The 21,713-nt window shown below is 31.5% G+C and overlaps 1 protein-coding gene across 3 annotated transcripts in view; it reads right to left on the bottom strand.

The window, feature by feature from the left end:
• Positions 1-21,713, bottom strand: part of UGGT2 (UDP-glucose glycoprotein glucosyltransferase 2) — a 139,337-nt gene that overhangs the window by 105,583 nt on the left and 12,041 nt on the right. For all 3 annotated transcript variants that reach the window (XM_036228871.1, XM_016158624.2, XM_016158623.2), the window contains exons 3-8: positions 21,530-21,660; positions 20,956-21,068; positions 12,246-12,420; positions 7,398-7,494; positions 4,718-4,790; positions 886-986 (exon numbers count right to left, since the gene is read on the bottom strand). In XM_036228871.1, coding sequence (XP_036084764.1) covers positions 886-986; positions 4,718-4,790; positions 7,398-7,494; positions 12,246-12,420; positions 20,956-21,068; positions 21,530-21,660 — 690 coding nt within the window. The remainder of the gene's footprint in view (positions 1-885; positions 987-4,717; positions 4,791-7,397; positions 7,495-12,245; positions 12,421-20,955; positions 21,069-21,529; positions 21,661-21,713) is intronic.

Raw genomic sequence — 21,713 nt, 5'->3', positions numbered from 1 at the left:
CTTCGCTTAGAAGCCTTCAAAAGTACCCTATTGCTTATATTTTTCTAAATTACGGGTCTCTTGGAAAACACTTTGAAGAAGAAAGTAGACTGGTGTTTGCCTACAGCTGGAGCGGTTGGGGAGAAATGAGGAGTGACAGTTAATGGGCGCATTATCTTTTTTGGGGTGATGAACATACTCTAAAATTTACTACTGTGACAGTCAAAACAACTCCGAAAACCACTAAAACCACTGAATGGCATACTTTAAATGGGTGAATTGTATAGCATGTCAGTTATCTCTCAATAAGCTGATATATTTAAATAGTTAATATGTGATAAATATTATGCATTACACAGAAAAACATGTTCCCATGACCCATTAAAAATTATAAATAATAAAAAAATTATAAACTGAAAAGGATCTATAGTTCAATCCAAACTAAAATTTTGTCACAAAGTATCTGCTTATAGGATGCCAGTACAGAAGCTGCTCTGAGCTAGCAGTGAAACATGCAATGGTCTATTATGATCAAATTCTTAAGTAGAACAAAATTAAGATTTACTTCTGATTTCTATATGTTAGGGTTTTTAATCAGTTTTAGAGATTCCCTGAAATGTGATTTAACACTTCAGAAGAACCTGTAAGATAAAATCAGTGTATACTTTTAAAATAATAACATAATATCAAAAACTATACTTTAATTTTAAGTCATACAAAAATATGGTTTGCTTGATGAATATCTTTTAATATTTATTTCCACAAGTAATGTAATAATTTATATTATTTATGACATAATTATTATTGTCTATAAAAATTTACATATTATATACAACTTTATTCAACAAAATGAGAGATCAATTACCAAAAATGTTATCTGTGTTAAAGTAGACCAAAATACTATACCTTGTAGTTCCCAGACTTTCAAAGGCATCATTTCTTTGTTACTCTCAATCAGGTATTTTTGGAATGCTGTCAGATTATCTCTAAGGTCTGAATACCTTTCTCTGCATTAAAACATTAAGTAATGTTAATTATCATAGCCTACTACAAATCATTATATTTTTTTAAATTAAGTCTTCCAAAAAATTAGATACAAACTAATTGTTCGTCATTAAGATAATAAATCATAATGAAAACTAAAGAGCCTATTAAAAGAAATTGAAGAAGACAGAAAGATACAGAAAGATATTCCGTGTTCTTGGATTGGAAGCATCAACATAGTTAAAATGACCAGATTACCTAAAGCATTATACAGATTTAATGCAATCCCCATCAAAATCCCATTGGTTTTTTTTTTTTTTTTTTTTTTTTTTGGTAAAGAAACAGAACAAACATTCATCAGATTTGTATGGAAGCACAAAAGACTTCGAATTATCAAAACCATCCTGAGAAAAGGAACAAGGGTGGAGGAATCATTCTACATGACTTCAAATTATACTACAAAGCGACAGTAATCAAAACGGCATGGTATTGGCCAAAAATCAAAGACCTTTTTGAGAGGTTAGATACAGAATGTGAGGGAAAAGGAGATAATAAGAACAACAGCTAGATTCATGGTTTGCCTAGCTGGATGGACAATAGTGGTATTTATTGAAAAGGGAAGGCTAAAGAGGACCAGATTGGGCAAAGATGGGGGCAGGAATACCACAGAAAAGCTTCTGCTCAGCAAAAGAAATCGTCAATAAGGTAAAGAGACAACCATCCAAATGGGAAAATAGATTTGCAAGCAATACCTCTGATAAAGGCCTAATGTCCAAAACATACAAAGAACTCGTACAACTCAGTAACAACAAAAAAACACATGATTCATTCAAAAAATGGTCAGAGGATCTGAACAGATACTTCTCCAATGTCCAATATTTGTTGGACATAAATTGCAAGTATTGCTTTTATAATTTAAAATGGCCAACAAATATTTGAAAAGATGTTTAACATCACTAGCTATTAGGGGAATACAAATCACAACCATAATGAGATACCATCTCACACCTGTTAGAATAGCTATTATCAACAGGGGAAGTAATAACTAATGTTGGAGAGGATGAAGAGAAAAAGGAACGCTCCTACACTACTGATAGGCCTGAAAATTGGTACAGCCACTATTGAGAACAGTAGGAAGGTTCCTCAAAAAACTAAGAATTGATCTACCATATGATCCAGCAATCCCTCTACTGAGTATTTACCCCAAAGACTTGAAAACCCATATCCGAAAAGATATTTTCACACTGATGTTCATAGCAGCATTATTCACAGTGACCAGGACATGAAAGCAACTGAAGTGTCCTATGATAGATGACTGGATAAAGTAGCTGTGGTACATAAATACAATGGAATATTACTCAGCCATAAGAAGAGATGAAATACTGCCATTTGTGACAACATGGGTGGACCTCAAGCTAATCTTGCTAAGTGAAATAAGCCAGACAGAAAATGTTGAAAATCACATGATATCATTTATATGTAGGCTATGAACCTAAAAGCAACTAATGAACAAAACAAACAGAGACACATGGACTACAGACTAGAGGTTACCAGAGGGTAGGGGATCGGCGAAGGGGGAGGCAGACAGGCTAAAAGTGTGTATGTGGTGACAGAAAGAAATCTAACCATGGGAGATGAACACAGTGTAAATATATAAACACACACACACATATATACACACACATATAATATATATATGTGTGTGTGTGTGTGTGTCTATGCGCCTTACTGTTAAAGTGTACAGCTGAAACTTATTAGACTTAGTTAACCGTTGCCATAAAAAAATAATTTAAAAAAATAATAAATCATGATGCAACTATATATCCACAGAAAATAAAAGTAATGAGGGAGATTATATTTATATGTCTACTTTATTCAATATATAAAACAAAATGAAACAAAACCTGAAGGCATGTATTCTCATTTGTTAACATTTTAACATTACATACAAGAGATCCAAGGGTGAGGGCAGAATTATTAGTTTTTATGTTATATACTTTTTATTTTAACATTTCACAAATTGCAAGTATTGCTTTTATAATTTAAAATGAAAACTATTTTATAAGGAAAGACATTAATGCTTCTTATACAATCTTAGAGTTTAGTCTATTTCTGAAGAGTTCCATACTTGAAACATAAAACCTTAAGATAATTTTGCCTAACGTTAAACACATTTAAGTATCCTTTAAGGGAGTGCCAAATAATGCAGTACAATGACATTTTACTATACATATAATCTAAAGTATAATCTTTCTTCTATCTTTCATGAACTCAAGACATAGTTCCATTTCAGAATAGAATTCTTTAAAAAAAACTTTAGCTATCATCGCAACTTATAAAACATATTTTCAGCAGTAAAGACATATGAAGATTTTAAAAAGTGAAATCAAAAACATATAGAACACATATACAGCAGAAGAGCATTAATTTTATAAATAAATATACTACAGTGTGAAAATCTCGCAATCTGATTGCAATGAGGGACCACATTTCCAAAGTGAAACAAACTGATTTCTCAGTGAAAAAGCAAGAGAACGTCCTTCTGAGAAGTTCACTATGAATTTTATTAACCCCTCATTTATTAAAATTTTGTAACAGAAATATATTAAGTTTTTAAGAGCTGTTACATTATTTTCCATATTTAATAATAATCTTAATTTTTACTGCTAAAACTTATGTAATTCAGGCAAAAATACATTATTCATACAAAATCTTACAGCAAAGGCTTATTTTGCCTAAATCAATTTGTGTAAGAACTGACTTGGAGTACTTCCCCTTTTAAAAAACTAATTCCAAAGGCTTTTTAGAGGATGCACAATTTATTCCCATAAAACATTATGTTTAAAAAAGAATCGAGGATTCCAAGATGTTGAGAAATGAAATAAAAATGTATTGTTATCTACTCAATAAACACCTTACTTAGAATAAATCCATCATATAAAAATGCATGAACCTTTTAAGGCCACTAGTATACCACTTGGCCAATATACGTCAGTCATCTGTATAAATTAGCACAGTCTCCAAAAATGTTCTCCCTCTATAGTTATCTACCCATCAGAAGAGTTCTAAGTTTCCTTTATAAATACTTAGAATACTAACCAAGAAATAAACATATTAATAAAAACAATCTTTTTCTTTTAATTTTACTTTTATACTGGAGTCACAAACTTTCCCTTCTTGTAAATAAAGCACAGATAAAAACTATAGCAGTCCCCATTCATGAGTATTCAAAGAGCACTCACCATCCTATTCCTTGTCTTCAACCAGTGATGCAGGAAAAAGAAAGGGGTCACAACTTTAATTTTTGAAAAGTAACTTTCATGTGGATATGAAATTGAGACTGGTTAAAGGTTTTTAAAATAGTAATGTGTAGCACAGAAAGTTAGAGAAATAACTATTTTCTCTTCTTTCGAGGCATAGAAATTGATTTCTTCATGCTAAAGATCCAATATTAACCGTGACTTTTGTAACCCATTAGATCTATAAAAGATTCTATAAAGTTTTGTATTAGTTTTTAGCCTGATCATTTTGATCATTTTTCAATTTCTATTTTTCTAATCATACTCATACTGTCAAATTAGTGATTATTTTTCAGTTTTGTGCTTTTTGCATTAACTGTGTTAATTCTATAAATAAAAACAAACATATGTATATTTTGAAAATGTGAGACATGCCAACACAGCATACTGAATTAATTCCTTTAAAAACAAACGTAAGAGTACAATAATACAAGTTCATTTCATTTCAGACTTACTTTAGTTTCCCAAAGAGAAATCCTTGAACTTCATTTGTTTCAATCTCACCTTCTACTGTAGTATTAGTCACAGCTATATTTTGGAAACAAAAACATAACATTTTCAGACTTGGGAAGGAATATATAATCTAATATTAGAAGAACTCAAAAACGAAATTCAATCCCATTTGTTTTACCTTGCTCTTCCTTCGGGGATCAGCTTAATGATACATGCACGTGCACAGGCTTATATTCCTGAGTGAGATCTCTCTTTATAAATGGCTTGATTACTCAATATTTAACCTTAATAAATGCTCTCTAGAGTATTTCATAGGCAAGTTTTATTTAACAACCACAGTAATAAACAAAAGGGCTGTAACAAATCTCGGTTTAGATCTTAAGCCAGGCAAGAGACCCAAATCTAACAAATATAGGAGTTCTTGCAAATTTCCAATGCCTTTAAAGATAATCGAGAGATATTTAGACACCAAAACTCAGTCTCAAAGAATAAAGATGTAATATTTTATATTCATTTCCTTCTCACTCCCTTCTCCTTTACTTACCAAATAATTACAATATGCAGCGTGGTGAGTGGTATATTTGAAGCGTATCTGGGATTATAGGGTTTTTTTTTTTTTTTTACAGCATGGGTTGCTCGGTATCAGAGTGTTTCAGAACTCATCAAGTACACTTCTCCCTTCTTACTCTTCTGAAGGTCTGGATCTCAAGGACTACAACTAAAAACTCTGAGTGCTTTGATCTAATCTTTCTTTTCCTCTTTCATTCATTCATCAAGCAAACATTTATTGACTACCTACTATGATGCCTGGTGCCTACTGGGAGAGACACCAGGAAGACAGACAAAAGACAATCTCTGCTTGGTGGAAAAGCAGAGACAAAGACAGTTTTAATAGAGAGTGTAAAACGTTTTTGAAAGAAAGCACAGAATGTGTGGGATATAGAAGAGGGAAAACTATCCTCTGAAAACGTAGGAACACACGCAGCCATCTGAGAAATATTGACTGACATGTCTTAAAAGATGACTAAGCTGTAGATAAGATCAAAGAGATGTGAGGAAGGAGGAAGGTTTCAGGCAGAAAGAACAGTACATGCCAAGGGATGAAAGTGCTTTATAGGGGTCATAAAGGCTTGGCATGTGGACAAACATGGGAAGTACCCAGGGAACAGAAAATTATTCTGTATAGTAGTTTACTGTTGCAGGACTAGAGAGTACAAATGAGAAAAGGCTGAGGGAGAGTGATAAGGCAGAAAGAAGCTAGATGTAAACAGCTTTCTTTGCTATGCTATGATGCTTGAAGTTAGGGGGAGGTTACAGGGAGCTGCTAAGGGATTTTAACCAGTGGAGTCACAAAGTTAGATTTTCATCATAAGAAATTCAAACTGAAAGCACTGTGGAGATTAGACTCATTAAGGTATTTTGGGGGTGTGGGAGACTGAACGTACTGCAGACCAAAGATGAGAGAGAAGGCCAGTTAGAAACCTGATACACGTACACAGAGGGAAAAAAAGAGAACTGAACTAAAGGAGTAGAGAGAAGATATACTCCAAAGGTATGTAAAAGGGTGACGACAGAATTTAGTATGCAATTTGTAATATAGATAATACATGTGGTCATCTGACTTTTTAGAGAAAATTCTACAAGTCTAAGGATAGCTAAAAAATGCATGTTACTACACAACTATTAAATAAGAATCTAAATTATAAAGCATTTTAAACTATATATAAGCTACACAGAAACACATTAAATCTGAATATTATTATTTCTACTATACTTTTCCAGTAACTTTTTAAATGACAGGATTTAAATCATAGTAATATAGATCTTAATTTTAAGCACATTCAGCAGAAGCAGCCAGATATGATCAGGGCGGGGCTTCCAGGACCAGATTCTGAATAGAAAAACAAAGTTGAAGCAGAAGCTACATTGGAGACCATAGAAAATGATGAATTTAAAACTCAACCAAGAATCAGGTAGAAATAAATTTCCAATGATCCAGGTAAAACAAGATTTCCATAAGTATCTGAAACTTTTTTAGTTTCTTTGAGGTCTCCCAAGTCCTTCGCCTACCACATGCATTTAGTACACAGAACTATAGGCAAATTGGTTTGTAGATCATAACTAACCAATCTACTTTATCTAAACAAACTATTCATAAGCATCTCCCACCTCACTTCAAAAAAAAAAAAAAAAAACCGTTATCCTAGCTTGAATATAAATAAATACTTCAAACAAAACATCCTAAGGCAGTGTGCTATCAATGAGTTTCAGATTTACTGAGATCTTGATCCCCTTTGATCCCTTGGACATCCCCACTACCATCCCAGGCTGGTGACTAGGGACATCAAGGGTCAGTCTGAGCTCCTGGGCCAAGAGCAGCTTGATCTATTGTCTCAATATACCTTATACTATGATTTTTAAATATGTTGCCAAAAATTGTTGATAAGCCATTAGGTATAAGCAAAATATGTTATTTCTAATTTTTAAAGAAGTTTTTGCAAACACAATAATATTAAATATATTTATTTCAGTTTAAAATTAAATTCCAAACTAAGGAGAAACATTTCTACTCCACCTCTGGTCTCAGATTAACATAAGCAGAATTATAGTCATGAAATTTTCAAAAAAATAAATGTAAACTTACAAAGTTTCATTGTACTCAAGTAAAGAAAAATAACTTACTTTTAACTTGGGTATCATCTAATGCTTTGTATTCTGTACTTTTAATCACTAGCTCCACACCATAGCCAGATAAGTACATTTTCTGTGAGGTTGGCTTCTGTTCAAATACATTAAAAATAAATAAATAAATCAATAACAGAGAAGATATTTAGTCATGTTTAAAATTATTTAGTTATCTTCTTTTCAATTCGGTATAACTGTATTAGGGCATTAGGGTAGTATGAAAATTATTTGGGAGACATTTATATTCTCTCTAGACAGACTATTGAGGAATTAGAATATGGATGACTACTTTACTTTCTAAAAACTTTGTCATGACTCTACTGTTTTAATCATTCTTTAGTAATGAAAAAATATCCCATTTTTTTCTGTTATATCATGGTAACTTTTCCCTTCACTCCCGTAAGTTAATTAACAGAGGATCTAATACAATCAAGTTCAAACAAAACTGTATGGCTTTTGGGAACTATACAAGATTTGCTGAAACAGTAAATGCTATACATTTGCTAGTTGTCTAGACATAGGATGACCAGAATGTTGCCAAACGCAAATACTGGGAAGTAGAGGCAAAGGAGGCAAAAACAAAAACAAACAAACAAAAAAACCTCAATGGCTTGAATAACCTGATTTTCTCGTTTCTCAATGATTAAAATATACCGAATGTCACAAATTAACTTCTCTTCTTATAAGAGGGGTACCAAATGTCTAAAATTGAGTTGTCTGAAGTATTTATGATCAGAATTATGGTATCTCACTTCCCTTTTCTTATAAAGGGCAAATATAAAATGTACTTACAGAGATTACCCTATCAAGAAAGAGAAATCATCACATTTTTTCAGAAGTAAGCAAGTTGAATGACTATACGTAATATTTTTGAATATGTCTAAGGTTCTTTCTAGCCTCCAGACAGTCTTATCAGTTGTCCTACGATCATTATAATATGGCATATTCTTTCTTAGGTGAAGAAACCAGTTTATCCTAGTGCTCAGCAAATTCCCTTGAAGAAGTTATATGTCTTTCTTTGCTTAATTCAGGTTTGCATGGGGGCAGTTTTGCAATCCTAAACATGATAGAGGAAAAGGTAGAAATTGGAGGAAAGAAGAACTTTAATAGCATTATTAGACATTTTAGCCTCTTCTTTCCTCCCTAAACTTCTTCTCCAGCCTTAAAAATAAGTATATGACCAGAGTGACTATTCCTGGATTGTTCTATTTCTAAATAAAATGATGTAAGAATTAGTTTCAGATATGCAGATAAGAATTTAATATTGCTACCCACACTAAAATTTAATTTGCTAATTTTTCAGGCATATGCTATAACAAAAAATAATATGAGAAAATTAGGTTGTTTGTAATTACAGTAATCTGACAAAGTTGAAAAATTTTTAAAGAGTTTTCAATTTCATACAGCTTAACTTAAAAATACATTTTGACTATCTACTCAAAAGACAGTTGGTGGCTAAGCAAACCAAAGCTCTAAGTCCACACAGTTTATAAAAGAAATGCAATTTCACATAACCAATTTTCATTATCAGTTCTGGAATATTATTAGCTTCTCAATAATAAAGATAAATGTTTATTAAGTTCATATTTACTTTCTTCATTTGAAAATGTATTAACATAAAATTTGAATTGTAGTTTAATAAGTTTAGATTTGCAAACTGAAAATGCTCATAGGCTAAATCAACTAGTGAGAAAAATCTTTATTCATTTTTCTTCTTTCCTCACAAAAAGGCATCTGTTCAAAAAGTAGCATAAAAGTCACTTTTATTAGAATTACATGTTGACTAGATTTACAATATGTCTGCTTTGACTGCACAATGCCACTCATCAAATAGAAGACTATAATTTAATGCTGCAAAGTGCCCAGACAGTTGGCTAGTATAATTTCACAGATATATATTTAATAGTCACATTCTCCAAAGAATAACTAGATAGAGACATTGATTCTCAAAGGGTGAGCATACCTCCTAGGGGCGTTATTAGAATCACCTGGGAGACATTTTTTAAAAAAGCTAAACATATACTTCCATCTCTTTCTTTCCTATTGTGATATAATTGACATATGATATTGTATTAGTAAGGCATAAAACATGATTTGATACACGTATATATTATGAAATAATTACAATTAATTAACATCCATATCTCACTTAGCTTTCTTCTTGTGATAATTTTTAAGATCTACTCTCCTAGCAGCTTTCAAATATACAATGTGGTATTGTTAACTATAATCACCACACTGTACATTATGTCTGCAGAAATTAACTTATAACTGGAAGTTTGCACCTTTGACCACCTTTCCCAACATTACTGCCTCACCTCCCCTGCAACCACAAATCTATTCTCTATTTCTGAGTTCAGCATTTGTAGATTCCACATATAAGTTAGATCATACTGTGTTTGCTTTCCTCTGACTCATTTCACTTAGCATAATGCCCGTAAGGTCCATCCATGTTGTCACAAATGGCAACGTCGAGGCTGAATAATATTCTATGTTATACTCACACACACACACATTTTCTTATTCATTCATCCACTGATGAACAAATAGGTTGCTCCCATATCTTGGCTACTGTAAGTAATGATGCAATGAACATGAGGTTGCAGATACCTTACAAGACAGTGATTTCATTTCCTGGGGATAAATACTCGCAAATGGACATGCTGGATCATACGATAGTTCTATTTTTAATTTTTTGAGGAACCATCACACTGTTTTCCATAGTGGCAGAACCAATTTACATTCCCAACAGTGCATAAGGGTTCCATTTTCTCCATATCCTCGCCAACACTTGTTATCTTGTCTTTCTGATCACAGCCATTCTAACTCGTGTGATGTGATACCTCACTATAGTTTTGATTTACATTTCTCTGATGGTCAGTGATGTTGAGTACCTTTTCATGTACCTGTTGGCCATTTGTATGTTTCCTTTAGAAAATGTCTATTCAGATCCTTTGCCCATTTTTTAATTGGACTGTTTGTTTTTGCTGCTAAGTTGTATGAGTTCCTTACATATTTTGGATATTAACCCCTTATCAGCTATATGATTTGCAAATATTTTCTCCCATTCCAGTAGGTTGTCTTTTCATTTCATTGGTTTCCTTTGCTCTGAAGAGGGATTTTAGTCTGATGTTGTCCTACTGGTTTATGTTGCTTATACTGCCTTTACTGTTGGTGTCAAATCCAAAGAGGCACTGCCAAGAGCAATGCCAAGGAGTCTTTTACCTATTCTTTTCAAAGGAGTTTTATGATTTCGGATTTTATGTTTAAGTCTATAATCCATTTCAAATTAATTTTTGTGAGTTAATTTTTGTAAGATAGGGTTCACTTTCATTCTTTTGCATATGGTATTCCAGTTTTCCCAGCACTTTTTACTGAAGACTATTTCCCACTGAGTACTCATTGTTTCCATGTCAAATATTAGTTTATCATACATGCATGGGTTTATTTCTTGGCTTGCTATTCTGTTCTACTGATCTATGTGTGTTTTTATGCTAATACTATCTGTTTTGATTATTATACCTTTCAACATAGTTTGAAGTCAGAAAGTATGATGCCTCTAGCTTTGTCCTTCTTTCTCAAGCTTATTCTAGATTTTAAAGAGACTGCAATTAAAATAATGTTATATTTGTGTAGAATAGACATACACATCATTGGAACAGGGAGCCTAAAATCAAAAATGAAAACTTGGTATATGATTGCCTAGAATAAAGACTTACCAGCTCAATTATGTAGAAACCATATGATTTTCATATGGAAAAACTAGAAATTATATCTCTACCTCACATCATATTCAAGTATATTCAGACAGATCTTAAAGATATAAATATAAAGAATAGCATTTAATTCTCACAAGGAAAAACAGGAGAATGTCTTTATGACATCATGAAGGGAAACCATTAAGAAAATTGGATAAATTTGATTACATCAAACGAATACTGGTGTTGAACAAAAGATGTCATAAATATCTTTTTTTAATACAAGAAGACCAGAAATACACTAGAAGATGTTTGCAAAGTATGGAAGAAGAGATTAGTATTCAGGATATATTTTTAAAAATCTATAAATGAGGGGGAAAAAAACCCCAAAGAATCCAAAGTAAAAACAGGCAAAAGATATGGATAGGCAATTGACTAGTATATTTGCAATGTTTTTATTTCTTAAATATCAATATGGAAAGCATTAATATTTTAAGAAATATAAATTAAAATGCTTTTTCCATATAGGGAATATAGCAGTAAAAATCTATAAAGTCCTTCCTCTAATGGCCATTATATTCTTGCACGTGGCTGTAAAAGTTTGGGTGTGTGGGGGATGGACATGTTAAAAAATAAAATTTGAGATTAGTACAAAGTGTTATGAAGTCATTAAAACGGAATAACGTGATAAAGTGTGACAGCAGTGAGAAGTTGAGAGTGGGGGTAATGCAACACATTTGGAAACTTGAATAAGAAAGTAGTCAGCTGTCCAAAGAAACAGGGTTAACAGCATTCCTACATCACACTTAGCACTTTGAATATATATCACTTATCAAGCAAATTAGATTTCCTTTCTGAAATGCATTTTCATTAAAAATAACTGTATTGATGAATTGTAGCAAATATTATACATGTTATTGAAGTATGGTTTTGATTTTTAACCAAGTTTTAAATATGTGCCAGATATAAACGATTAGAAACATGTTACCTCCAGAAGACACAGTATCCCAATATATTTTCCATATAAAATTCGCATTTGATAATTGTCATAATCTTTAAATAAAAGTCCTGATGGAAATTATTATGTAAAATCTAGTAAGGAAATTATCATTAAACCAAAATAATCCTGAATAAAACAAACACATACCTGAATATAATGACGAAGAACATATAGAATTTCCCCATTTTGAGCTTTTTCAGACAATACTCTGTGAAATTTACCAAATGCTCTGGTACCCATTTCTGCATAGAGAATAATCACTGGTAAGTTCTCTTTGTTTGTAGGAAATTTATGATCTCCTTTGAAAAGATAAGGCCTGGGCCTAAAATGAGAACAAAACACAAACTTTCAAAAGAAGTAAAGAGCACATGAGAAATATATCATGACACTGTAATTTATGCTTATCAAAGAACTTATAGGAATACACACACACATATTATCACAGAGAAAGCATTTAAATTTCCTGGGTGACTTTTTGGACATAACTTCTACCAAATGACAAGAAAAAAAATTTTGGTTAGCCTGAAATTGAATATTAAAAATGTTAGGTAGTCATGAGCAAGGAACTAAGGCTCAACTCTGAAACCATAGAAATAACAACAACACTGACAGTACAACTCAAAGGCCTCCGCCCTAGGACCTCCCAGAAAAGACTCATTTTTTAAAATGACAATACCCCTGCATCCTGGAGTACAAGGAAATAAATGATCATAGCATAGCAACTAGGTTAGGCCAGCCACAAATGCTTGTTCAGTAAGGAGTAAGTACTCTAACCGTCTTTTCACCTCGGCTTCATTATACCATCATTATAATGTCGTACCTATGTCCAGAAGTTCACAAATCTAATTATAACAGACTGAATTCTGGGAAGGTATATGCTCAGTTAACAGTATTTATTTAACAGCTGCTGTCAACCAAAATGACCTCACCTATCAATCAGCGGGCACCACCCTTATAACCACCCATCACAGCCCAGATATAAGACAGATCTCCCAAACTCTCTGAGGCTACAGACCTCTCTAGTGTAGCCCATTTCTCTCTTGAAACGTACTTCAATAAATCTCACTTTTCCTAAACTTTGCTGATCTGTGATTCTTTACTGTGTCAGCAGAAAGAACCAAGGTCCCCCAGTGCCACCAGGGGAACGCTGGACTTAGACTGCCCCTAATGGTCACAAAAACACTTTATATTCCAACAAAGTTCACTATCTTTAAACAGTAACATATAATGAAATGACAACACATTTTTCAATGAAATAAAATTTATATTTTCTTCAATTAGGATATAATTTTTTTAAATAGTCCATTATTGGAGATGTTATTTCAGAAATAAAGACTGACCAATTGTTATTCATTGTGTAATATAGTTATAGAAAATTCTATGATTTTTTTTAACCTTATCAATCAAAAACTATCTAGCTGTGGCTTTTTTCAACAATGTGAAGCAAGTTCTGGATGATTTGAACCTGCTATTGAATGACATTTATGGTCAGTCATGACAACATAGCTATAATGAAAAGTGAGAACAAAGTATTTTTTTTTCTAATTTATTTTCAATTACAATTGACATTCAATATTCAGTCTCGATGTGGCTTCTTTACATACTTAGTTACAGAAATTCTGTTAAACTAATCTTCAGGTGTTTCTCCAGGGTAACTGTTCTATAACTTAGTTGTAATTGTGATGTGGTCATGGAGGAGGCAAGTACAGCATTACCTACTCTGCCATCTTGACCAGAAGTTAGAATATAATTTTTCATTATTATGGCTCACATTTCCTGAAAATGAGTTCCAACTATTCAAAAAACAAAACAAAGGCACAATACCATAGAAATGTCAGTACTTAATATGAATAATAACTAGTTATATCCTCAAGTATAATCAAAGAAACAAAGAAGTCCTATGGTCTGGAGCTATCATCACAGATTTTGACACCTTATTTGCCAGGCACTGTGTTAGATTCCTTAAAAATATTAGTAAATTCTATCTTCATAACAATTCCTTTAGACGGTTACTACTATCTACTTAAACTTTTAATTTTCAGAGCCTCAGATAAATTAAATATCCAGGACAAATTCAAATAGAAAGTCAAGAGTTTCAGCTTACATCTATAAAACTCCCAAGCCCAAGTCTTTTAACAATTTATACAGGTAGAAGGAAAAACAAAAGATAATGAATAACAAAGATGTTAAGAAATAACCTTTTATCTAATGAATTCAGATCTTTATAATCTTTCAGTTACTTACTACCTTCTAAATAACAATATTAAGTAAAAGAAAGAGGAAAAGAGGGTATTACTGAATGACAATGCTATGGCATGCTAGTGAAAAGATTGTGGGTTTTTAAATCAAGCAGCAGAATTCTAGCTTTACTATTTACTAGCTTTGTGAACTTGGGGAAGTGATTTGATCTTTCTTGGACCAGTAGGTGTTCATTCCAGTTACTTCCTAGGAATACTCTATGAATTTACCAAAATGCCTTGCAAGTCATTAGCAGAGCACAAAGCACATACTTGGTGCTCAAGACATGACCATTTTTCTCTCACTCTTGCCAATCCCCACTTATCAATCAAGAATAGTGTCAAGGGAAAAAAAAGGAATCAAATGTTGGATGGTACACCACTATTAATGATAAATGTAAGGGGTATACATCTATGTAATTATGTCTTATATATACTGTTAAAAGGAAACAACAGGTCCAAAACAGAGTCACTTTTGCTAAGCTGCGCCAAGACTTAAAATCTAACCCAACTGCAGTTTTAGCTTCTCCCATGAACAAAATTTTAAATCAATCAGTTTGAAATTTCCTGGTCCACACTAGTGAGGTAGTCTGCCTATAACCCAGGCCTTCCCCCATGGGAAGGTGAACTTGTCGGCAATAACCCACTCTTTTAACTTCTTCATCTCATCTTTCTGTCTATAAAATTTTTCCATTTTTGTACGACTCCTCGGAGCACCTTTCTATTTACTAGAAGGGATGCTGCCAGATTCATGAATCATTGAATAAAGTCAATTAGATCTTTAAATTTATTTGGTTTATTTTTGTTTTTTAACAATATGTTGACTATTTCTAGAAAGACATACAAGAACTTAATAGCACTGGTTGTCTCTGGGAGAAGTTCTAAAAGTCTGGCGTAAGAGGGAATTTTATAATTGCTATATGTACATGTTAAATTATTCTAATTTTAAAACATTTAAACTTAAAACATTGGAAATATATCCTTTCAATATTAACATAAAATGCATCAAAAAATTAAAGGAACAAATTCTGTACTCTAATATGTGAACATGATACATCCAATAAGGGATTAATATCCAAAATATATAAGAAACTCATATAACTTAATACCCCCCCCCCAAAAAAAATCTAATTTAAAAATGTGCGGAGAACCTGAAGAGTTATTTCTCCAAAGAGGACATATAGATAGCCACTAGACACATGAAAAGATGCTCAGCATCATTAACTGTCATCAGGGAAATGTAAATTGAAACCTCACACCTGTTACAATGGCTATCATCAATAAATCAACAAATAACAAGTGCTGGCGAGGATGAGAGAAAAGGGAACCCTTGCATACTGTTGCTGGGGTAGTAAATTAGTGCAGTCACTATGGAAAACAGTATGAAGAGTCCTCAAAAATTTAAAAATAGAGCTATCATACAATTCAGCAATTCCACTTCTAGGTATTTGCAAAAAGTACATGCACCCCTATGCTCACTGTAGCATAGTACTACTAATAGCCAAGGTATGAAAGCAAACTACCCATCAACAGATCAATAGGTAAAGAAGATGTGGTATATATACACAATAAAATATTATTCAGTAATAAAAAAGGATGAAATCTTTCCATTTGTGACAACATGGATGAACCCAGAGGGATTATGCCAAGTAAAGTAAGTCATACGGAGAAAGACAAATACCATATGATTTCACATATATGTGAAATCTAACAAATGAATACACAAAACAAAACAGAAACAGACTCATATGAGAACATACTAATGGCTGCCAAAGGGGCGGTTATGATTTATATGCCATCCTGACCTAAGCAGAAGGACTAGGGGTGGGAGCTGGGACTTCAAAGAGCAGGAAGACAATTTGCATGGGGGTATGGGAATCGAAAACTCATGCTCTTCCCTATTATACTACAGTATCTGAGACAAATTTTGTATAATATAGTTTATACCATCTATTACCAGAGATGTAATAAAACACAAAATTGTACAGTTCAACTAGAAAATAAAATATTTAAGTTATTAAATCTCTGGCACATACAATAATTTAAAAGGAGTTAGATGAGAGAAATATATGTATGGCCTGAGCAAGTCAGCAAAAAAAAAAAAAGAATATACTGAATTTTTAAGTTGCTTTCTATTAATTCTCTCAGGTTTCATTAACTATATGTATATACATTTATTGACATAACTATAAAATTGTATATGTTTATGTCATAGAACATCTTAATATTAAGTTTATTATTCTATATATAAGGAAATTATTTTGTAGGCAGTAGATATTTTCTTTACATTTTTAATTCTCCCACAGTAGTTACATTGTTAATGTACATGCGGTAAGAATGAAAATCCCCCAAAATCAAAATTTTAAATGAAATTATTTTATCAAGTATATTAAATATGAAAAAATTTAAAATAATATTCCATTACTTACTTGAGCTAAATAGAAACTGACGAGATCTTGTGGTGATAACTACTGTCTTATTCTGTAGAGAAATATTTCTATAATATTCATGATAAACTTAGAGACATACTTTCTACAATAAACTATGGTGAATAAAATAATTATTCAATTACTGACATGGTTAGAAAACTGTACAGGTAATAATACTATATCTTCTATTATAGAGAAATTCAAAATTCTATATTACTTAATTATAGACTAAGGCTTGTCAGTGGAAATAACTTGACTTTCCAATTTTAAAAATGGCAAATGACCAGTGTTCCTGATTACTGACTTACTTTAAATCAAAATCACTCAAGTACTCAATAAATCTTAACTAACAGAATGAAAACTTCATACTAATTATTTGGCTATTACTTAGACATCAGTACAGAGTACTACGTTTATTTTAAGTTTGTAAAATTATATTAATTCAAACATCATTACAGTGGTTTACAGTCTGGCTCATAAAGTATGTATGCACACTCATCTGCTTTTTCTTATTTTAATAAACTTTTTTTGAAATATAAAATTTTACATGTAGGGGAGAAAAAATAATTTTCCTCCTACCCTTCTACGCTCCTCTGACTGAATTAATAATCAAATTAATGTGAGAGATTAACAGGAGAAATCATCCAAATTTATTATGTATGTATATACAGAGGTACCATATAAAAATGGAACCCAAAGACCAATTGGGCAATTAAGGTTTATATGCCCTCATGAGCTAAGGAGAAGGGGTAGGTGTTGGAGTTGGGGCTTCAAAGGACAGGAAGACAATACACATGGAGATAGAAAAGCAAATATTTGGTAAATAAATGTATGCCGGGACATCCTTAACAAGGGAACAAAGACAAGACTTTGATCAAAAGAGCTTTGCTAGGTTCCCTCCTGTCTATCGCATTATGTTCATATTAAACTATAGTTATCTATGATAATAGCCCCTTCCCTGGAATTTGTCCTCTAACTAAATTCTTTCAGGCAGGTCCAGGAAGATCAGAGAGTCTTTCTGAACCTTTTATTTCTTAAAAACAACCAACTTAAAATTATATCCCAAAAGACATATTTTGGGGTGGCAAACTCAGCTTCCCCTCAAATATATTCATTCTCTTTTTATCTGGTTTAATTACTAACATTTTACAGAAGATATAATTTTTAAGATATTGGAAATATGATACAACAGAATTTTATCAGAATTTTACCTTATCAAAAAAATAAGAATTGACTTCACTATTAATCTCTTCTACAACAGGTGAGATAATGTGAAAAAGAAGAGAAACTGAATTTTTTGTGCAAAACAAGAGAAATTGAACTAGTTGTCATTCTTCATAGGATCCTATCAATAAATGCTAAAATAATACTAAAATCATTCACATTTAAAAAAAGACGTGAAAAAGAATCTTAAATTAGATGAAATCACTCTCATTAACTGATTCTTTGGAACTCAAATAGCACAAAGTCAAATGGATTATGATAAAATTTATTTTTTCAAATCAATACTATAAAAGTACATTAATACAGGGTATCATATTTTAATACAAGTATGAAAGATAACATTTTTAAATAACATACTATTGTTGGTAATTAGAAAGACTACTATTGGAATAATGCTAGTAGATCAATCTTGAAGTTGAATACAAAAGAAAAAAATTAGAAGAAATGGAACAGATTTTCCAGAGGTAAAGGTAAGGACTCACCTACCATATGTTCATGAGTCTGTAACAGAGCACACTTTCCTACACCCACAAACACATACCTTTCAAAGTTTGTTTCTATGATTAATTCAGGAACTGCTTGGGTATCTCATAGGTTAAAAAAAAAAAAAATTACCCTACATCTATAGAGAATTACAGGGTAAGAGGGAAAATCAAAGAGGTTTACATTTAAAAACAGATATTTTCATTTATTGAATTGACTAAGGAAAATACTCATAAAGGGAAATACTATTATAAAGGGTAATAATACAAATTAGCAATGGTGAAAATGTTAGAAATGGAGTATAAAATACAACCAGCTGTCTATAGAACAATTCTGATGTACCAATTATAAATACATATTTGTCCAGTAATTCTAGTTTTAAAAATTTATCTAAGATAATATCAAGATAACTATATAAAGATACATGGATAAAGACATTCAATTTAACATTCTTAATAGAAAAAATGTAAATATCTAATTTATACCCATAAGAGGGGGTTATACAATTAAATCTACTTGTTAATTATTGTATAATTTGATAAATACTTTTGAGCATCTACTATGTGTCAGGTGGAAATAGTACAAACAATATATATGGGTCCTGCTCCACAATGACAAAGCATACCTATATTTATACTTATTTATGTTTAAGGAATGTAAGGATGTATAATTTAGTGAGGGCATTTTAAGATATCCTTTAAAGTACAATCTCACATTGGTTAAATAATATATAAATTTACATAATAGTATATGCATTTGAAAAAGAAAAAATATTCCAAACTGTTAACAGAATTATGGGTCACCTTCCTTTTCTACTTTGCATGTTATGAAGTATTTGAATACTTTTCTAATGACTACATATAATTTTTTTTTAACTTTAAAAATACAGCTTTCCATTTTAGACAAAAAGTTTTAGGTCACAAAAAGAAGGATGTGCTGCTTAAAGTAGCATTTGAAGAGCAATCTCTAACACTACATTTATCAGAACCTCCAATAATATTTTCAAAGACACAGAAAAAGACAAAAACTTTTAAATGAAGTTGAAACCTTACACTGTAATTTGGGAGCAAAACGCACTAAAATAAAATCTACAGTTTTACTGGCGTCATAACTGATGGTCGTCAGCCTTACCACTTGAAAACAACATACCAGCCAAAAAGGAAGGCAGAATGATTCTTTGTCTTTTCCTACTTCCTGGTCCATGGTTCAAAGATTTCTGGTTTGAATCTGCCCCAAAACTTGACAGATATTATATTAAAATGTGATTTCTATATTTGGGAAAAGTAACAGCAATCATTACCATCTAAATGAATATAACTTTCTCCCTCTGCTTCCAATAAGGAAATAAAACTGCTATTGAGTTTTTTAGTAAAATAGGCCAATGAGAACACCAAATAGCAAAAAAGGGCAACTTTGATGCCCTAAATATGTTATGATTGAGAAAAAAATGAAAATAAACCAAGTGCATAGCTCAACTAAAGACAAGAGACTCAAATAATATGAATGCAAAAGGTAACAGATTAGACAAAAAGGGTAGACTAACAAATTCTATCAGTCATTTAAGAAAATACATAAAAATATCTGGAAAAACTAAAAGAAAATGAAAACTGAAGAAAATTCAGCAATGAGAAATATCTACAGAGAGGGAAAAATTAAAATACTTATATTAACATAAATATATGTAAATATATAAACTATTCAAATAGGAAAAAATGACCACTATGGATCAATACTGATAGTGTATCATAAAGCAAGGATTGTGTCTAAGGTTTACAAAAATAAAAAAAAGTATTAATCTAATACTATAGATGGCTTCTGTCAGGCTAGGAAATTGATGATACCCTAATTTACAAGCTAACAAGTTTTCCTTTCATTGTTTCATGGATGCTGGCGAAAGACATGAGACTTCTAGGTTGAAATAAAGAAATTTACTACTCATGGCATACAAACAGCATGAGTATTATCATGTCTGTATCAGTTCCCTGTGGTCCTCAAATTCCACAGGGGTGAAAATGGACCCACAAGAATGCTACACATGCTACTTCCCATATTCATTTGTATAAAATACTTGAAAAAAGTAAAAAAAATTTTTTTTTGAGTAATACATTCTACAAATGTAATTCTATATTATTTTTATTATTTCCAAGGTACAGATTCATTTTATATTTAAAGATATACTCCAAATAAATCCATAGTTTTGTATGTTTATTGTTTATATAAAACATCTTATATTTTATGGTATTTTGGTATAATTTATATCTAAAATCAAAAGCTAGTTAAGACAAAATACTGAAAGTGTTTATATATTTTAGAAAAGGACTCGGACTACCAGCTCATATATTCAGTTTTTCAATACTGTGTATATTCTTTAATACGCAATTATCTTGGATTATTAAAATTTTATATTATAAGAAATTTCTGCTATGTGAACCCTTAACTCCTTTTACAAACCACTTCTTTCACTATAGGCTATCATTAATTTACCTTGAAGTAGCCTTCTTCAGCAGCTTTTTAATCTCATTAATTTTACAGGTGTGCTTCTTATGGATAACCACAAACGCATCACAACCATCTGGTGGTGGCTCATCAGCTGCAATCTAAGATTTCGAAGATTATATTTAGCCACAGTTGTTGATAATTACAATATGATTTTTAAAAACTCACACATCACTTTGATTAAAATAACTCATCAACTACAAGTTATTGTTCTAATTAAAGTAAAAAATATCCATATGCAGGCAGATTTTTTAACAAAATGGACTTTATAGTAAGAAATACATGCTTCAAAGTTGCTGAAACGTTTCTTTAAATTAAAATTTTCATTATAGTTCATTTTATGGTGATTGTCCTCATAATTTCCTTATCCTAAATAATTATAAAATTACATAATATATTCCATATTATAATCAATGATAAATAACATAATCAATGATAAGCTACAGAATCAGGTATTAAAAGTTTATAGATTCTTTTGAACTGAAGATATTCACTTAATACAGATTTATGTACATTGCTAGTATGCTTCTTTATCATATACAGTTTGAGTATTTTTACATACCTGTTGAAACATCTGAATAGTTGGAGAGTATGCTCTTAAAGAGAGAGCAAACTTTAAGAGATTGATATGTAAATTGTCTAAGAATTGTCCAGCTTTCTTCAGGATTAAGTTGTAATGAGAATAATCTGATTCTATAAAAAGGATTCAAAAGAAAAGAACATTAGTATTTCATATTCAACATACT

Source organism: Rousettus aegyptiacus, unplaced genomic scaffold (assembly GCF_014176215.1).
Source record: "Rousettus aegyptiacus isolate mRouAeg1 unplaced genomic scaffold, mRouAeg1.p scaffold_m13_p_11, whole genome shotgun sequence".
NCBI classification, from domain to species: Eukaryota; Metazoa; Chordata; class Mammalia; order Chiroptera; family Pteropodidae; genus Rousettus; species Rousettus aegyptiacus.
The sequence above is the reverse complement of the archived record's forward strand: the minus strand, read 5'-3'. Positions and strand labels throughout refer to the sequence as shown.